At 37.1% G+C, this 17,648-nt stretch overlaps 1 protein-coding gene across 3 annotated transcripts in view; it reads left to right on the forward strand.

Annotated features, from left to right (window-relative positions):
- Positions 1–17,648, forward strand: part of LOC124796417 — a 523,416-nt gene that overhangs the window by 489,997 nt on the left and 15,771 nt on the right. For 2 of the 3 annotated variants that reach the window (XM_047260592.1, XM_047260594.1), the window contains exon 13: positions 840–1,112. The exons of the other annotated variant lie outside the window; for it this stretch is intronic. In XM_047260592.1, the coding sequence (XP_047116548.1) occupies positions 840–900 (61 nt within the window). In that variant the 3' untranslated portion in view covers positions 901–1,112. Of the gene's footprint in view, positions 1–839; positions 1,113–17,648 lie in introns of those variants that run through there. 3 annotated transcript variants of the gene reach the window in all.

Genomic DNA, 17,648 nt, shown 5'->3' on the forward strand with positions numbered 1-17,648 from the left:
GTTTATCATCCTAAGTAGTGTTCATCTTAAAATCTACAACTACTTGTATGAGCATCATGATTTGACAACTTCCATGTGTTATTGAGCAGTAATAAAACTACTACACCCCTTCTTTATTCACGGATTTTGTTCTGAATACCATTGTTACTGTGACTCACCCACTACATATGTAATTTTCGAGAAGAATTTTCCAACACAGCATCTTTATTATAATATCCATTCAGTGTCCATAATTTATCATTTGTTCAAGATGCATTAATTGTCACTACTGGATTGACTATTGGTTACTCACATAAAACAAATTCCTATGGTCCTCTCTGAAATCCCATTGTTTATATTAGAGCAAAACTGTGTAGAATCCATTACAATTTCACAATATATGCGGACATGTTGGGAATGTATTCAGTTGTAGAAATCATTGATGTGCAAATAAGTCCACACACCTTAAATTTACGTCTTGAATCTAGTCAAGTGTCTCACATTGATGTATGTAATAATCTAACTAGCTACGTAATGACATTTAAGAGTTTAGTGAATGATGTCTTTTATTTTGCTGATATTGAAGCTAATTGCCTGTTTCTTTGGATTTCCTAAGCATATACCAAGACTCAAAAGGCTGATGTCACTGCTTTATTATTATCGCATTTCTTTTTCTCTGGAATGTTTTTACTTATTTCAAAATTTTTGGGACATACCTTAAAATAAGAATCATAGGTGTTTAACATATATTAAGTATGTAATTTGTTGTAGTTTTTGGTGCTGGTGATCATATATTACACTGTATACAAACATAAGACATAGACTGCATGCGAAGTCATACCAGAGTATGCTCTTTTCAGGTGTCCATGTAACCCATCCATCACAACAGGCCTGTTCTGTACTACCTCAAGATTATGGTAGTACATATGGATTTTCATATTACTGCTGTAGCACTGTATGATACTGTGTGTTTCATGGAAGGGTTGCTTGTTTTCATCTGAAAAAAATTACATAACACCTTATTATTGACTTTTTACTAACATTAACTATTGGTATAACTCTAATAATTTGAACTTCTGTAACTTAACCTACTTGTTTATATTAGCTATGCTTTCTTGTGACATCCTCATGATCAGTGGAGCAACATTTGTGATTAATTTACAGACATTCTTTTGTGTTGTAATAAATCTGTAACCAAAATGTTGTATCTGTTGTTTTGATTTAGAATTTGCATAACTACAGTGCCTATGCAGGTCTGAAAACAAATGGATTAAATATGTACATTTTTTTGCATATTATGGTGTCCTTTCAGTTGTGGAATGAATGCTGCTTCGTAGCAAGTTATCTGAGTTTATATCACTATTAGTGCAACATGTTTTCATTATATAGGTAAAGCATTTGTAAGGAGATTCAGTTGAGGTAGTTTTGTAGTGGGGTAAGGGGTCTTTAAGAAACAGATGAAGAAAAAGAGCATGGATTAGAAGAATTCGGCACTGTTAAAATGACGTTACCTATAAGTTTGGATTCTCAGAAGCTAGTTACATGAAAATTATGAAAACAAATTGCAAAAAGTTCTGAATATACATTCCTCATGAGTTGATAGCAAATGAAGTAAATGAACTGTTAGTTACTTCTATAGAAGAGTGCTGTAATTAGTCAAAAGTTGCCACATAATCATAATAGAACTGGGACTAATCTTTTCAGCTTGTTACCTGGTTACCTCTGTTTCATAGTATTATGGAGATCTTTTTTGTATAATTAATATAAAGGATGTCCTTAAACCATTGTATGCCACTCGTGGTGTAGAACTGTGCTCTTTATGTTTGCCGAAAGAAATAATTTTCAGCATATTTTAGATATACAAGTCAAAGAAGATGCTATTGTTGCACGCTGTCTTATTATAAAGATCTGATAGTTTGAATTTGTTTCAGTAGCCAGTTTGACATTGTTTCTAGACTGTAGATTTGTAAAGGAAACATCAAACATATTAAGACAGAAGAAAAAGTCTTGACTGACAGGTGGTGGAAGATATAAACGTGGAAAGAAACATTGGCAATACAGACCGAAGATCCCCTCTGTTAAGAGAGATGTGCCATGACTGGGGAATAGAGACTACACTATAGTCGAGTTGGCATAAGAAGATCTTTGCCAGTGGCAGTAAGCTGGGTGCTGCAGCTATGTGTGCATACTCCAACCAGTTGTGTAATGTGATTTTGTAAATGCACTTCATTGTTGTCGCAGCTGTATAGATGACTACTGTTTTTGCCTGCAGCTGTTAGCACTACACAGCTGAAAGCTGGCAACAGCACTGCTAGCTGTCAGGAACCTTCTTACACTAACTCAGCTACAGCATCAATTTCCAAAATTATTCAGACTTTTTGTAAAAGGGAGTCCAACAGGACTTATGTTTGTAGCATTGTTTTATTTTCCATCTCTTCCTGTCTCACAGTTGTGTGTTCCATTTTATGTAATCCTTGAATCGGTCAGTTTTTTCAACCCCCATCTCCTACTTCCATGGATGAAAGGATCTTCAGTTTACCCAGTTAACCGTGAGTGTAATTTTCTTTCTCATTAGAGTGATCTATTTTTAGATGAGTGTTTATGTAAATGGCGAAATCTTCATAATCAGCCATGCCAGAAGCAAATATTAATTTGTTCAGATTTACAGTCAAAATCCATTCATGTCGTGACTGTAATCAGTAATGAAGTTTCAAATCTATATATAATCTGTCACAGGGAGTTCACATGAACTGATAAGAAATATAGATTGTTTAACTTGATAGTAATTAATTCATGTTATGGCTTGTTGCATTGAAAATCCCGTTGTGAAATAATTGAGTGAAGCCCTTCCTTAGAACACATTCACAACTTTTCATATAGTTTGCTGGTGATTTCTTACTTGAAGGTTAGGAAATGTTATGAAGCCTTCAGTTAGTAGGAGCTACAAAATTTTTAAGCTGGATTGTTTGTATTACATTAATTTCACCCATAAAGAAAGTAATGAAATCAGTACACCTGGTTCAGGGATGAGCTGATATTTAGTGAAATGGCATAATTATATCAAAAGAATGACACTCAGATTCCAGTGTAGTCATCCTGGTTTATGTTGTTCTTTTATTTATCCAAATTACTGTGACAAGTGTTTTGATTATTGCCGGCACAAGAACAGACCAACTCTTTCTAGTTCGATAGTGTGACATAACTGGAGTTCCACCATATTTCACCTTGCATTGATGTAATATTTCCATTCATTTTTCATGTGTTCAAATCTTAAATCATTATTTGAAGTACCTTACTTAGAAGTATTCCCATAATAGAGCAACAATTGTATTCACTTATTTATTAGTTGTAGCACATGCCCTTACATAACATGAATAATGTTTGATTGCTACTCCATTTTCCCTGTTTTTGCGCAAGCTAGTGCACTGGTATGTTCTGAGATCGTAAGTCACCTGTATGAAGAATGTTGGACAGAACCAGAGGTGTATATTGCATAATGAAGTCAGATGACAATGATGAGCTCAGGGATCAGGGAAGTTTTACGTTCCTCATGGCACTGTTCTTAAGGGTCACAATATTTGTCTGTTCTTAAGGATCATAATTGAGTGTATCAACTGCTCTAGTTAGTTAATTTTATATTAATTTTGTGTTAATGAATAATTTATTCTTATCCCAAATGATGGAAAAAAAGAAGTTGCCGCTTTTAAGGCTTGTGCATGAGCTTAGTGGGCAATTTGGAAGATTGATATGAGTTGAGTTCTATTGGGTTGTATTTTTAGAGAATTTAAGTGGTTGCTACTGTAAGTAAATCACTAAAAATGATCTGACATTGAAATTCACTTTCATCAACTCCGGGGTTTCAAAAAAATTATAATGTCAGTTGAATAAATAACAAGTTTGTGAACTGCAAAAGAAGTTAACTAAAGTGTGACCTATTTCACAGTATTTATCATTCAGTGGCTAAGAATACCATTGCTAAATACCTTCAGTATGTGGATGCATTGCAATTTGAAAACTGTACTGAGACATAGTAGTGAAAATCTCTCATAAATTAAATTGCACTAAAAATTTATGAACTGCCTCCATAAACAAATTTTTGCTGAAAGATGTCTAATCGCAAGTTATATGTAATGACTTCAGAAAGTGAGTTACACATGTGGTACCACACTAGGCCCATTGCACAAGAGTGGCTCATTGTTAGAAGAGAGTACACATCCCAGGTTTTGTGTAGAGACAGTTCTGCTGAGATATGGATTACAGATGCAGCACTGTGTGTGACTGCTGTGTCGTGAAAATTAGAAATGTACTCCAAAGTTGACGTCGTGGACAAAATGTCTAAATTTCACAGTGACTTACCCTGTACTTTTGGCAGTATATGGACCAAATGCAGTGTCGCTTCCAGGTGTAGAGAAGTAGTGCCAACAATTTGACCTAAGTCATGGGTGATGCTGATTGGGAGGTAGGCCACCATCATCGACCAGATCTTCCATCGTGAGATTTCCGCCTTTTTGGCAAGCTGAACATCATCTGGAGGAAATAGATTTTCCAACAGTGAGGATATTCACACAGCAGTTTTCTGATGTGTATGTGACCAAGGAATAGATTTTAATCATTGAGGAATTGAGCGATCGACAGAAAGTTCTGATATTTACAGAGACTTGGTGACTGTTTTTCTATATAGTATCGTGTACTTGTCTAATTCTGGATTGCAGTGGAGCACTCAGTAAAAGTTGCTTGGCCTACCATAATAATGTGTAATTCGCTTTTTGAAGTCTCCTCCTTTTCTAAAAGATTAGGTGCAGTTATCAAGCAAATCAGTGCTCAAAATTTTCTTTTCAGTGGGTAGCTTCTTTATTTCTCAGTGTTTATTTCACCCCGATAACAGATTTTCACATTTAGTGAAAACTACATGTTTTAATGAGAATTTTAGTTACAGGTTTCATTTCACTTCTCGTTTTGTTGCTCTATGTGTATGTGATGTGTGGAAAGTCATTTTGCATTGGTTCATTGCTAGAGGCATAGAAATGTTTGAGACATTCTTTAATTTTATTGTGGAAATGAAGAGCCACTTGGAGTACTGAAAACTGTGGTGCCAAAGTTGAATAATGCGTATTTTGGTTAAATATTGCTTTAAGCAAGTCACCATATCTCCATTACAAAATCTAGCCCCCTTTTTGTTGGAAGAAGCAATATATCTTATTTCTTCCTTCCATCACAGGAAGGTAGCAATGCTAAACATGTATTAATTCAAGTATGTCCGCTGAAGCAGTTAGGGCCCACTGAAAAGATTAAGAAGTTAATAGTGGCTAAATACACCATTATGTACATGAAATAAGTCTATTCTGTAGTTATCAGCATATAAGTAGTCATGAATTTAAAATAAATATCTCATGGATAGTAAGTGGGATGTGGAGGATTCACCTTTTCTTCTTCTTCTTCTTTTCTTTTTTTCCCCAGTGCAGTGCAGAATGCAGTGGCTCTGATTATTGTAAAAGTTTAATGTGATCAGTAATGGAAACTTCATGATGAGTGAAAAGTTTCTTATTACCTTAATAATATTCTTTACTCTCAAAGTATCATATTAAAGCTGCATTAAGTATCACATACTAAAATAAACACTTATCATTACAATTTCTCATCAGTTTTTTTCCTTTATTATTGTATACTTCAGTTAAAATTTATTACCAGATCAATAATGGAAATTCCTGGGTGGAACAATATGTAAAATAAGGCAACCACTCACCTATATCAGATCGATTCGTTGAGTGCTGTAGCACATAACAGAAAATAGCATTTACATTAGCTCTCGAGCACTAGGTCTTTTCTCAGCAATAGTACACAAAATCAGCCACACAATGTGTGAATGTGCGAAATATTGCTTTGCATGTGTACTTAGAATGGTTTCCCTTAAATTGATGGTAATGATTAATTAAAACCACCAGAGCTGTGTATCACTCATTTATTGTGCTTTTGCTGGATTTATTCTTAGATCATCTTCATGTTGCCTGTAGGTAACAAAACAAGAAATTAGGCTACAGCTACAGCATCTTAATGGACACAAAGAGCAACTGACAGTAACAACAGTCTTATACTGAATCCTCACTGAGTTGTTCTAAAAGTCACAATATAAATGGCCTGGTTGTCATGCGTAATGTTAAAGACCAAATCCAGAGACAATGATTGCAAACATTCTGCTGACCGCCTTGCGGAAATATGGCAAGCAGGCATGGCCTACAGTAAACTTTCCAGGCAGGGCCGCTCCATGAGAGAGGTAAACATGCAAACGCAGTACTTTGCCTCTGCCAATTGTGATAACAGATTGTGTGATCATAATCATTACAAGTAGTAACAAAGCCTTAAGTACAGAACTGATATTAACGAGTGAAAACCATTACACAGGCAATCAAGACAACTGAAAAATGCACAATAAAAGGAAACAAGTGACAGTGCTTTCACAAATGTGAACCATCATTTGACAAGTGTGACATTAAGTGAATAACTGTAAAATATGTAAAAATATCAAGAACAGTAATGTTACAAAAGATGTATTGTCATTGAACATGTACATGAGCTAAAGCGACCAAACTTGTTTTCATCATATGTTGTTAACAAAATTACAGGCAAGCTGTGTTAAACTTGCTGCAATTATTTACAACAGTGGAGAATTAATGTCAGTGTTTACACAAAGCCATATCGTCAGTAAGTTGATAAAGTGGTCAGCATAATATTTGGGCTTATTGATTCTGAATTTGGTCATTAAAATTTAATGCAACAGCCACACCATTTGTATCATGGCCGTAGCACAACCTGGTGAGGATTTAGTATAGGAATGTTGCAGTGAGCATTGCTTATTGTATACATTAAGCGTAATTTCTTGTGTTGTTTAACTGCAAGCAAGCTGAAGATGTTCTTAGAATGAAATCGGCCATAACACAAGAAATATGTAGTAATATATCTGAGATGGTTTTCATTAGTAACTAAAATTAATGTCAACTATTATTCCTGCAAAATATTGGCAAGTTCAGGTAACGATGATGGAGATAAGTAGTGATCCTGCACCCTTCTCTTCAATCTAGACCATGAAGGCTTGTTGTTTTGGGGCTGACAGGATTTACGAGTGTGACACTCAGTTATGCAGTGACGTTTGCAGCTGTCACACACTTATTTTTTGTCACATTCTTCTTCAGTGACTGTCCATCATGACCATTAAACACACACTTTTATCCACATTTTGACTTTGCGAATGATGTTTTAATGCTTTCCTGGAATGCGGTATAAGTCTTCGAAATGGTGCCTCTTGAAACACCAAACACTTCAGCTGCCTGGCTTACTGAAGCACCTGCCATACAAGCACCAACAATTTGCCCACATTTGAATTCACGTAGCTTCAACATAATGTACTCACAACTACACAGAACACTGTTCTTTCCATGTCTGACACTTGAAAAATATTGAGGACAGTGCACAGGTGCCATTTATGGTCAAACACTGCAGCACAACCTGCAGGCGTGGCTGTCGAGCATCTGTGTTTATATTCAAGCAAGCATTTCTTATGGTGTTTCCATATTTTTGTCCAGCCCCTGTATTTGGGCAAGTGAACATGTCAAATGCTTATATCCTAGAACAGGGATACAACATGCGCTGAATTAGGAAAGTGGCTTTGCAGTTTGAGTTGGTAACGTAACTTTTTATAAAGAATTCAAATGAATATGAACTACTTACGCAAATTTTATCCTGGCTGTATATTCAGAAATGTGAACAACATTAGAAAAGTAGCAAAATTAATTATGGCACAAAAAATATATGGATGGAGTATATGAAAAATATCAGTGAAGGATGCTGAGGTATGGGAAATTTAAATGCACTATTTTCCACAACCTGAGAAAACAGATTTAATGACTCAAATGTTATCTTTCAAAGGTGAACTGTAACAAAAGCGTAAATCACCTGGTGCAGCAACATAAAATATGAAAATAAAGTTTAGATGAAGATTTTATGTTCAAGTTTAATGTGCGTAATGGCTGTGTCCATTTAGTACAGAAAAAAGTAATGCCTATACTGAGTGTGATTAACATGAGCAGCAATAGAATCCAGTGATTGAGTAATGATGGTTTTGATGTGTAAGAGTTGCTTAGAAAATGAATACTATTATTACAGAAAGATGCTTGAAACACAGGGAAGGTCAAGAGTGAGCTGTGAAGAAAAACGCCCAAAGGAGGAACTAGATAGGTTGAGGAGGGTGAAGGATAGTGGGGAATGAGAACTGGCAGTTGGCAAGAAGGCAGCTAGGAGGAGGTGGTATTCAGACAGTTATTCAGTGCGTGTATGCAATAGATTTGATCAACTGTCAGAGTTGAGTGGAGAGGAGCCTCTTGTAGCTGTAGATGTAGGGAACATGCAGCAGTCCTCAGCAGTTAGGAGGCCTAGGTTAGTTGCAAAGTCAAACAGAAAGAAGAAGGTTCTGCTGCTAGGTACCTTGCATGGTAATGGTGTGGGCCAGCAGTTGCGGAAAGTGTTGGGGAGTGAGTACCAGGTCACCAGCATTGTGAAGCCTAGTGCAGGGTTGGCTCAGGTGACTGACAGCATAGGGGAGTTATGTAGGAATTTTACAAAGGCAGATCAGGTAGTGATAGTGGGTGGAACAGGGAAGAGTCTCGATAGGGACGGGGAATATGATGTAGGTGGTGACCTGGTAAAGATAACTACTCAAACTGGTGGCACTAATGTGCATTTCGTGTAACTGTTTCAGCGTTATGAGCGGCCTCATCTTAATGCAGCCGTTAGGTGTGTTAACATGGGGCTGGAGAAGGCGCTGATGACAGAGGGCATGGGTTACATTTCAGTGGTGCCAGCTGGGTCTGTCAGCAGATCAGCTTTCACTAGGCGTGGTATGCACCTCAATAAGTATGGGAAGGGGAGGCTGGCAAAGTTTATAGATGACAGTGTAGTGAGTAGCGGTGGGATCACTCATGGAAAAATTCCTGTAGTAGTTGGTGTTAGAGGTGCACCTTTTTTAGCCTGAAGTCAGCTGATAGGTATATCAGCTTAAAGGAAGACCCTCTAGGATCTCACCTTCAGAGGATGTCATGTTTCCAAGTAGAGAAGGAATTAGCATATTTCATCAAAATATAAGAGGTATTAGAGATGAAGTTAGTGAACTGCTTACAGATGTTGACTCTGAAATTATTGGTACGTCGGAGCACCACTTAAATTATTTGGCAATTCAGAGGCTTCCTTTACCAGGATACAGATTAGCTGGCTGTTTTTCGAGGAGTTCCTTGTGGGGTGTGAAATTGGCTGTGTAGGTAAAAAACAGTATTCCTTTAGAGTCCATAGACCTATCATGGCACTGCACTGAAAAAATATTTGAGTGTTGTGCAGAGGCAGTTGAATTTAATGAAACTAAACTTCTAATTTGTTTTGTTCATAGGTCCCTGAACTCTGACTTAAGAGCATTTATGCTCAAGCTAGAGAGGGCTCTTAACTCACTTTGTAGGAAGTATCAGCAATTAGTCATATATGGTGATTTCAATACACATTTTGTGTTTGATTGTGTAAGAAAAAGGATGGTGCTAGATCTGATGCAGACTGTTTTTTCCAACTAGGATGCAGGGGAACAATGGCATAGCCAAAGACAATATTTTTATTCATTCTTCATTACTAGATGGGCATTCTATTAGTAAAAGTGTGAAGGGCCTTTCAGACCATGATGCACAAATGGTAATAGTCAAAGGCTTTTGTACTCAAACAAATGTCACATGTAATTACAAATTGTGTAGGAAAGTTAATCCAACAGCAATAGAGAGTTTTTTAAACCTTGTCAAGGAACAAGAGTGACAGGATGCATGTAGTGCCGATAACATAGATGATAAATATAATGGTTTCTTTAACACATTTCTCATGCTCTTTGAGAGTTTCTTTCCATTAGAACATTCTGAATGGGCTACTAGCAGTAATAGGCAGCCCAGGTGGCTGACTAGTGGGATAAGGATATCCTGTAGAACAAAGCAGGAATTATATCAAAATGTTAGACATAGTCTCAATCAGGCTGCAGTATCCCATTACAAACAGCATTGTAATGTGCTTAAAAATGTTATTAGGAAGGCAAAGAGTATATTGTATGCAAAGAGAATAGCTAATTCACAGGATAAAATTAAAACCATATGGTCAGTTGTGAAGGAAATGTCTGGTCAACAGCACAAGGTCAACGATATAAAGTCAGTTCGCAGTAAAAATATTTCTGTTACTCATATCAGATATATATACACTATTTAACAATCATTTTCTGAGCATTGCTGGTGTACTAAATAAAAATTTAGCTTCTACAGGGAATCATACAACTCTCTTGGCAAATGCGTTTCAAAGATTGATGTCTGAAATACTCCTCTGTGATACAGACAAGGGGGAAATTGAGTCAATAATTAAATCACTGAAGACAAAGGACTCTCATGGTTATGATGGAGTGCTTAGCAGAATATTAAGGTACTGTGCTGCACATGTCAGCCCTGTATTTAGCCATATTTGTAATATTTCCTTTAGGAATGGTCAGTTTCCTGAATGATTAAAGTACTCAGTAGTAAAGCCACTTTATAAAAAGAGAGAAAGGGGTAATGTAGACAATTTTAGATCTGTTTCTATGCCATCAGTATTTGTTAAAGTTATAGAAAATGTTGTGTTTGTAAGGATAATTGAACATTTTATGTCACAGGGTTTGCTATCAAATGTACAGTTCGGCTTTAGAAGTCACTTAACAACTAAAAATGCTATATTCTCTTTTCTCTGTGAGATACTGGATGGGTTAAACAAAAGGTTTCAAACACTAGGCCTATTTTCTTATTTAACTAAGGAGTTTGATGGTGTTGATCACAAAATATTGCTCCAGATGTTGGACCATTACGGAATACGAAGAGTAGCTCACAATTGGTTCACTTCTTACCTTAGCAACAGACAGCAAAAGGTCATTATTCACAATGTTGAGAATGGCTGTAATAGGGGCTCAGAGTGGGGTACAGTCAAGTGGGGGGTGCCCCAGGGATCAGTGTTGGGGCCACTCCTGTTCTTTATGTATATAAATGTTATGTCCTCTAGTATTAAGGGTAACTCTAAAATATTTCTCTTTGCTGATGACACTAGTTTGGTAGTAAAGGATTTTGTGTACAACATTGACTCAGTTCCAAATAGTGCAGTACATGACCTAAGTTCATGGCTTATAGAAAATAAACTAACGCTAAACCACAGTAAGACTCATTATTTAGTTTGTAACATGATGTTTTAATTTCACAGAATAGGTATATGATTAGTGAATCGGAACAGTTCAAATTTCTAGGTGTTCAGATAGATAGTAAACTGTTGTGGAAAATCCACATTCAGGATCTTGTTCAAAGACTTAATGCTGCCATTTTTGCTATTCGAATGGTATTTGAAGTGAATGATTGTTCAACATGAAAATTAGTCTACTTTGCTTATTTTCATTTGCTTATGTTGTATGGTATTATATTCTGGGGCAACTCTTCCCATTGTAAAAGAATATTTTTGGCTCAGAAAAGGGCAATTTTGCCAATAAGTGGTATAAGTCCATGAACCTCTTGTTAACCCGTGTTCACGAGTCTGGGTATTTTAACATTGGCACTCAGTTAATACTTGGCAGAATTCAAACCTGCTTTTGGATCAGACTTCCTTAACTCTTGTGCAGAAAGGTGTGCAGTATACTGCTGCATCTATTTTTGATAAGCTACCACTGGAATTCAAAAATATTAGCAGTAATCCACGTGCTTTCAAATTGAAACTGAAGAGTTTTTTCATGGGTCACTCATTGTATTCTGTCGAGGAGTTCCTGGAAAATGGAAGTTGATCCTTGTTAATATTGTTGATTGCTTTTAATTAAACTGATAGATTGACTTTTTTTGGTTCATAAACATTTTTTGTATATGTTATTACTTTTGTGTTGTAATTTCTTGTACTGACATGTTCCATGACCTTGGAGATTGGCTCCTCATTTTGGTCCTATCGAACTTGACGTGTAAATAAATAAATAAAAAGCACCTGTTGTGATAGTAATTTTGAGCATCCAAGTGGCTACTCCAAATTGTCTGGTAGAATTTTGTACAGAATTCAGAGCTGAGTGCTACGGTCGCAGGTTCGAATCCTGCCTCGGGCATGGATGTGTGTGATGTCCTTAGGTTAGTTAGGTTTAAGTAGTTCTAAGTTCTAGGGGACTGATGACCACAGATGTTAAGTCCCATAGTGCTCAGAGCCATTTCAGAGCTGAGTGCATCTTTTAACTGCAGTATACTGTGGACCTCTGTGGCCAGTAGTTGGAAGAAAATACAGGTCATGCCTGTATACTAGAAGGGCAGCTGCCATGATTCACAGAACTACAATCCAGTGTCATATGTCTGTTGTGGAATCTATGAAGATATTCAGAGCTCAAAAGTAATTAGGTATCTAGAACAAAATGACCTGCATTTCAACCAGCATGGATTCTGAAAAACAGTTATGATGCAAAACCCAACTCCCCCCCCCCCCCCCTGCACACACACACGCACACTACGTCCTGTAAATGTGTATTAAAGCAGTCACGTGGATGCATTGTCTCTTAACTTCAAGAAAGCATTGGTCTCACTCATTAATAAAAGAGCAATCATATGGGATATCAAATGAAATCTGTGAGTGAATTTCTTGCTAGGGAGGATGGATAATTATAGACTTAAGGCCTGCCACTGTTGCAGAGAGGCGTGCTGGAATCCTTCATGTTGTATATTAGCTACCTGGCAGAATATGTTAATAGTAATCTGAGACTTATTGCAGATATTGCAGTTATCTAGAGTCAAGTATTATCTGAAAAAAACTGCACAAATATTGTGTCAGATCTTGATAAGATTTCAAAGTGGTCCAGAGATTGGAAATCTACTTTAAATGTTCAGAAATGTAAAATTGTGCACTTTGCAAAATGCAAAACCACAATATTGTATAAATAGAGTATCAGTGAGTTACAGTTGGAATCAGTGAGGACATGCAAACATGCTGGTGTAAGAATTAATGGGGATATGAATTGAAATTATCCACATAGTCTGTTGTAGATAAAGCTTGTGGCCGACTTCAGTTCATGGGAGATATACAGGGAAAAGCCAGTCTGTTTATGAAGGTAACTGCTTACAAAAATTCTGTCGGAGACCCATATCAAGTAGGCATAACGTGATGTGGTCACACATTTTAGAACTCACGGCAGAGTGTCACGGAAATGTTGGAAAATCAGAACAGGCAGAGCCCTGAACATATCTGCCAACTAAACACTGAAAGCATATTTCGAAAGCTTAAGGAATCAGCAATACTTCAGGAAGCTGGGAACGTATTACAACCCCCCCCCCCCCCCCCTCAAATGCCACCCACTTATCACATTGGCAGGGGCTGCAAAGACAGTATTAGGTTGCAGTATGCTCAGATGCATTTAAGAAGTTATTCTTACTGAGCTTCATATGTGAATGGAATGGAAATAAACTCTTAGCGACTGGTACAGTGGGAAGAACCCTTGGCCATGCACTTCATTATTTCACAGAGTATGGATGTAGATGTAGGTGATGGTGTACGTAAGCATCAAAGACACATCTCTATAGAACTGAGCAGCCATAATTCCATAAGGAAGGGAATGGACACACACAGACATTGCCTCATCTGGGCATCTCTCTTTCACAGATGGTTTCAAATCAGAGCATGTTTACTGTCAGTATTGGCAGTATACAGCAGGACTTGTGTGTAATAAAACATTCATCAATTAATTTACAGTCCCAGGTGCATATTATTGTGCCCGCTTTTGTCTTTCTTTGATTTACTCCGAATCCAGTACTGTCCCATAATTATCTCCCATTTTCATAGAGGATAGCAGTGTCATGAGCAAATCTTATTGTTGATGTTCTTTTACCCCGAATTTTAATGCCAATCCTGAACCTATCTTTTACTTCCATCATTACCTCTTTACTGTACAGACTGAACAGTTGGGGAGAAAGGTTGCATCCTTATTTTACATCTTTCAGTCCAATCATTTTGTTCTTGGTCTTCCTATTGTTCCCTTCTGGTTCTGGAATATACTTTCAACCATCTTGCACCATTTAACATTGCTGAGTGCTTCTTATAGGTCAAGAAAACCTATGAACATGTCTAGACTTCTTGTTAAAAGTCTTGCTTTCATTACCAACTGCAACATCAGTACTGTTTGTGTGCTGTCTTTAACTTTACTAAAGCCAAACTGACATATCCTCAGTTTTCTTTTCATTCTTCTGTGTATTATTGTTGTCAACATCTGGGATGTATGAACTAACAAGCTCATTGTGCAACAGTTTTTACAGTTATTTGCCTTTGCTATCTCCAGTCCCACCTGTCCACACTTTCTCTTCTGCATTTAACAGTGGAATTCCCCCTGTGGTGAGCAGTGTACACATAGATGAGCACTTGATATACCTGCATCTTTACTGATGCCTTCTGCACAGAATACATAATAGCTGCCAGAGACTGTAGTTGTGTGTGTGCGTGTGTGTGTGTTGTCTATTTTCGACAAAGGCCTTGTTTGCTGAAAGCTCACTTTCCGACAGTCTTTTTATTGTGGCTATCTGTGACTCAACATCTTCACTGTATGGTGAGTAGCATATATCCCTTTCACGACAAAGTTACATTCCATCCTGGATTTTCCAATGTTTGATTTTGCCTGATAGCTTTTCTTCCATTTCATAACCCAGTGCTGTTCTACTTTATCACTATTTTCTAATGCATTACTCCCATCCTTCTGTCTCTTCGTTCCTGTGTTTCTCCTGTTGCCTTACAAACTGCACTGCATGCTGTACCTAGCCACACCATATCAACTGTCTTGGCTGTGCACAACATATGGCTACAAGACCATGCCGATTGTTAGTGCAGCGTCTCATGTCCCACATTATCCTGCCAATATCATTAATCCTATACCAGTCTGGCTTCAGCTGCCAGAGACTGTGGTCATGTATGTGTGTTTTTTGTTGATTTTCAATGATGTCCTTGTTGGTCGAAAGCTAACTTTCTGACAGTCTTTTTGCTGTGCCTATCTGCGACTCAGCATCTCTGCTACACAGATGAATAATAATATGTTGGCTACCTCTATCTGAAATGACCTTAATAGTTACTGTTAAATCTAAGATGAAACCTTTGCTGTGGTATAGAAGATTTACTCATTTGTAACCAAAGAGTCTAAAAAATGTCGCTTTTGATGGTTGGCCTTCCTTTGTGTCCAAATTTGTTTCTTCCTTTCAGAATGAAGTCTCTTTCTTTCATCAGACTGCACTGTTCCGGTCCATTTTCTGATTTCATTCTGACCAACTTGCCAAGCTAATATCTTTTGCCTGAATGTTTTTCCATCTGTAACATCTGCCTGAGTTATAATGGCTACTTTAAGATCCACCTTAATTGCAGCGATCCATTTAATTGGCTCAGTTTTGGCCTTGCTTCTGTTTTTGTAGAATTCTACTATTTGTTTTGTCAACCTAATGCCATTCTTTTAATGTGCCTGTAAAATTTAAGTCTTTGTTTTCTCCTGTCACCATGTGTGTCTGTGTATTCCTCTATTTCCCTATTACTTCTCAGCCTGTAAGTTTCTCCATCAGTAAATTTTGGGTCTAATATTTTTCCAATAACCTTTTTTTCTTTCTTTTGAATTTCTTCAATATCCGGTGCTGTAATGCCTAAGTTTACTGAATTTAGAAATTGATTTTTATTATAAATATTTTGTGTTAATCTGAATGCAGTTGCCATTTTTTGGACAGTGATCTTCGATTGCAGCTTTTTCCACACCTTTTTCTTCTATGGCTTTCCCCAATTATTTAAACTGTGGAAGCCTTTTTATTTTTCCATATTTTGTATTCAATAACTTTGGTGCTTGTTTGTTGCATGTCATACATTCCGTTTTTTTCGAATGATATTTGTAGTCCTACTTTTTCTGCAACTTCTTTAACAATTTCAATTTGTTTTTGAGCTATGGTAATATCCCTAGTTAAAATTGCCAGATCATCTGCAAAGGCGAGGCAATCTACTCTAATTTCTTTATTTGATCTTGTTTCTTTCTTTCAGCTGCATGTTGCTTACCTGACTTACATTCCTAATATCTCACCTTCTGTTTTAGCCACTGACACTTTAGTAGACCATCTTTTGATTTCTTTTCTTGCTAACTCCTATAAAGTGCATACTGAAAAAAATTACTTTGGAGATGTTTTATCATGAGATTCAACAGGTGATGGAATCTGATGTGTAAATTTTTAAGAGTTCAAACAAAATCTCTTGGTGTTTTCCAGTGACTTGTTGGATCTCTTTTTAAAACATGACAAATGAAACAGCTCCTGTCACCACATAATTGAGAATTTTTGGCATTTAACAAAGATATGTATACATAAAATAAGTTCATGTAACAAACAGCACAAAATTTATTCATAACTGTTACTTCAGTGTTGAGCTTTAGTGTATTACAGGAATAACTTCACATTGTGAAACAGTGTTTAGCTAAAATGAAATTGTTGGGTGTTGTTTAGTAAATGTCAAGAATAGTTAATTAGTAAGCAACACATTACTCCTAAGATATTTAATTTTTTTAACATTTGGAGAGAAATGTCATTCCATTGTGGAAATAGAAACTATGAGGGAAATATTTACTGTTTGAAGTGCGTAACTGATTGTTTAAGATTTATACGAGGGTCACGCCAAAAGAAATGCACACTATTTTGTTTTAAAATCCATCTTTTATTCTACATGTTTGAAAGTTTTACAGTGTGTAGATACATCCCTTAGGAACAATATTTTCATTTCTCCACATAATTGCCATCCCTCTCAACTGCCTTATGCCATCTTGGAACCAGCGCCTGTATACCCGCACAGTAAAATTGTGGACCAAGCTGTTAGACCCACTGTTTGGCAGTGTGCACAAGGGAGTCATCATGTTCAAACCCTGTTCCATGAAGAGAGTCTTTCAGTTTCCCAAAGAGATGATAGTCACATGGAGCCAGGTCAGGACTGTAAGGCGGGTGTTTCAGTGTTGTCCATCTGACTTTTGTTATCCCTTCCATGGTTTTTTGACTGACATGTGGCCATGCACTGTTGTGCAACAGCAAAACATCCTGCTTTTGCCGATGTGGTCGAACATGACTCAGTTGAGCTTGAAGTTTCTTCAGTGTCGTCACATATGCATCAGAATCTATGGTGGTTCCACTTGGCATGATGTCTATAAGCAGGAGTCCTTCGGAATCGAAAAACACCATAGCCATAACTTTTCCAGCAGAAGGTATGGTTTTGAATTTTTTTTCTTGGTTGAATATGCTTGATGCCACTCCATTGATTGCCTCTTCGTCTCTGGTGAAAAATCATGGAGTCATGTTTCTTTCATCCCCTGTCACAATTCTTCCAAGAAATTCATCTTGACCATTCTCGTACTGTTCCAAAACTTCGCTGCATGCCGTCTTTCTTGTTTCTTTGTGAGCCACTGTCAACATCCTGGGAACCCACCTGGCACATACCGTTTTTAACGCCAACACTTTCAGTATACTGCAAACACTTCCTTCTCCTATCCCAACGTAGTGTGACAATTCGTTCACTGTGATGCGTCTGTCAGCAGTCACAAATTCGTTAACTCTCTGCACATTGTCTGGAGTGTGTGCAGTATGAGG

Source organism: Schistocerca piceifrons, chromosome 4, assembly GCF_021461385.2.
Source record: "Schistocerca piceifrons isolate TAMUIC-IGC-003096 chromosome 4, iqSchPice1.1, whole genome shotgun sequence".
NCBI classification, from domain to species: Eukaryota; Metazoa; Arthropoda; class Insecta; order Orthoptera; family Acrididae; genus Schistocerca; species Schistocerca piceifrons.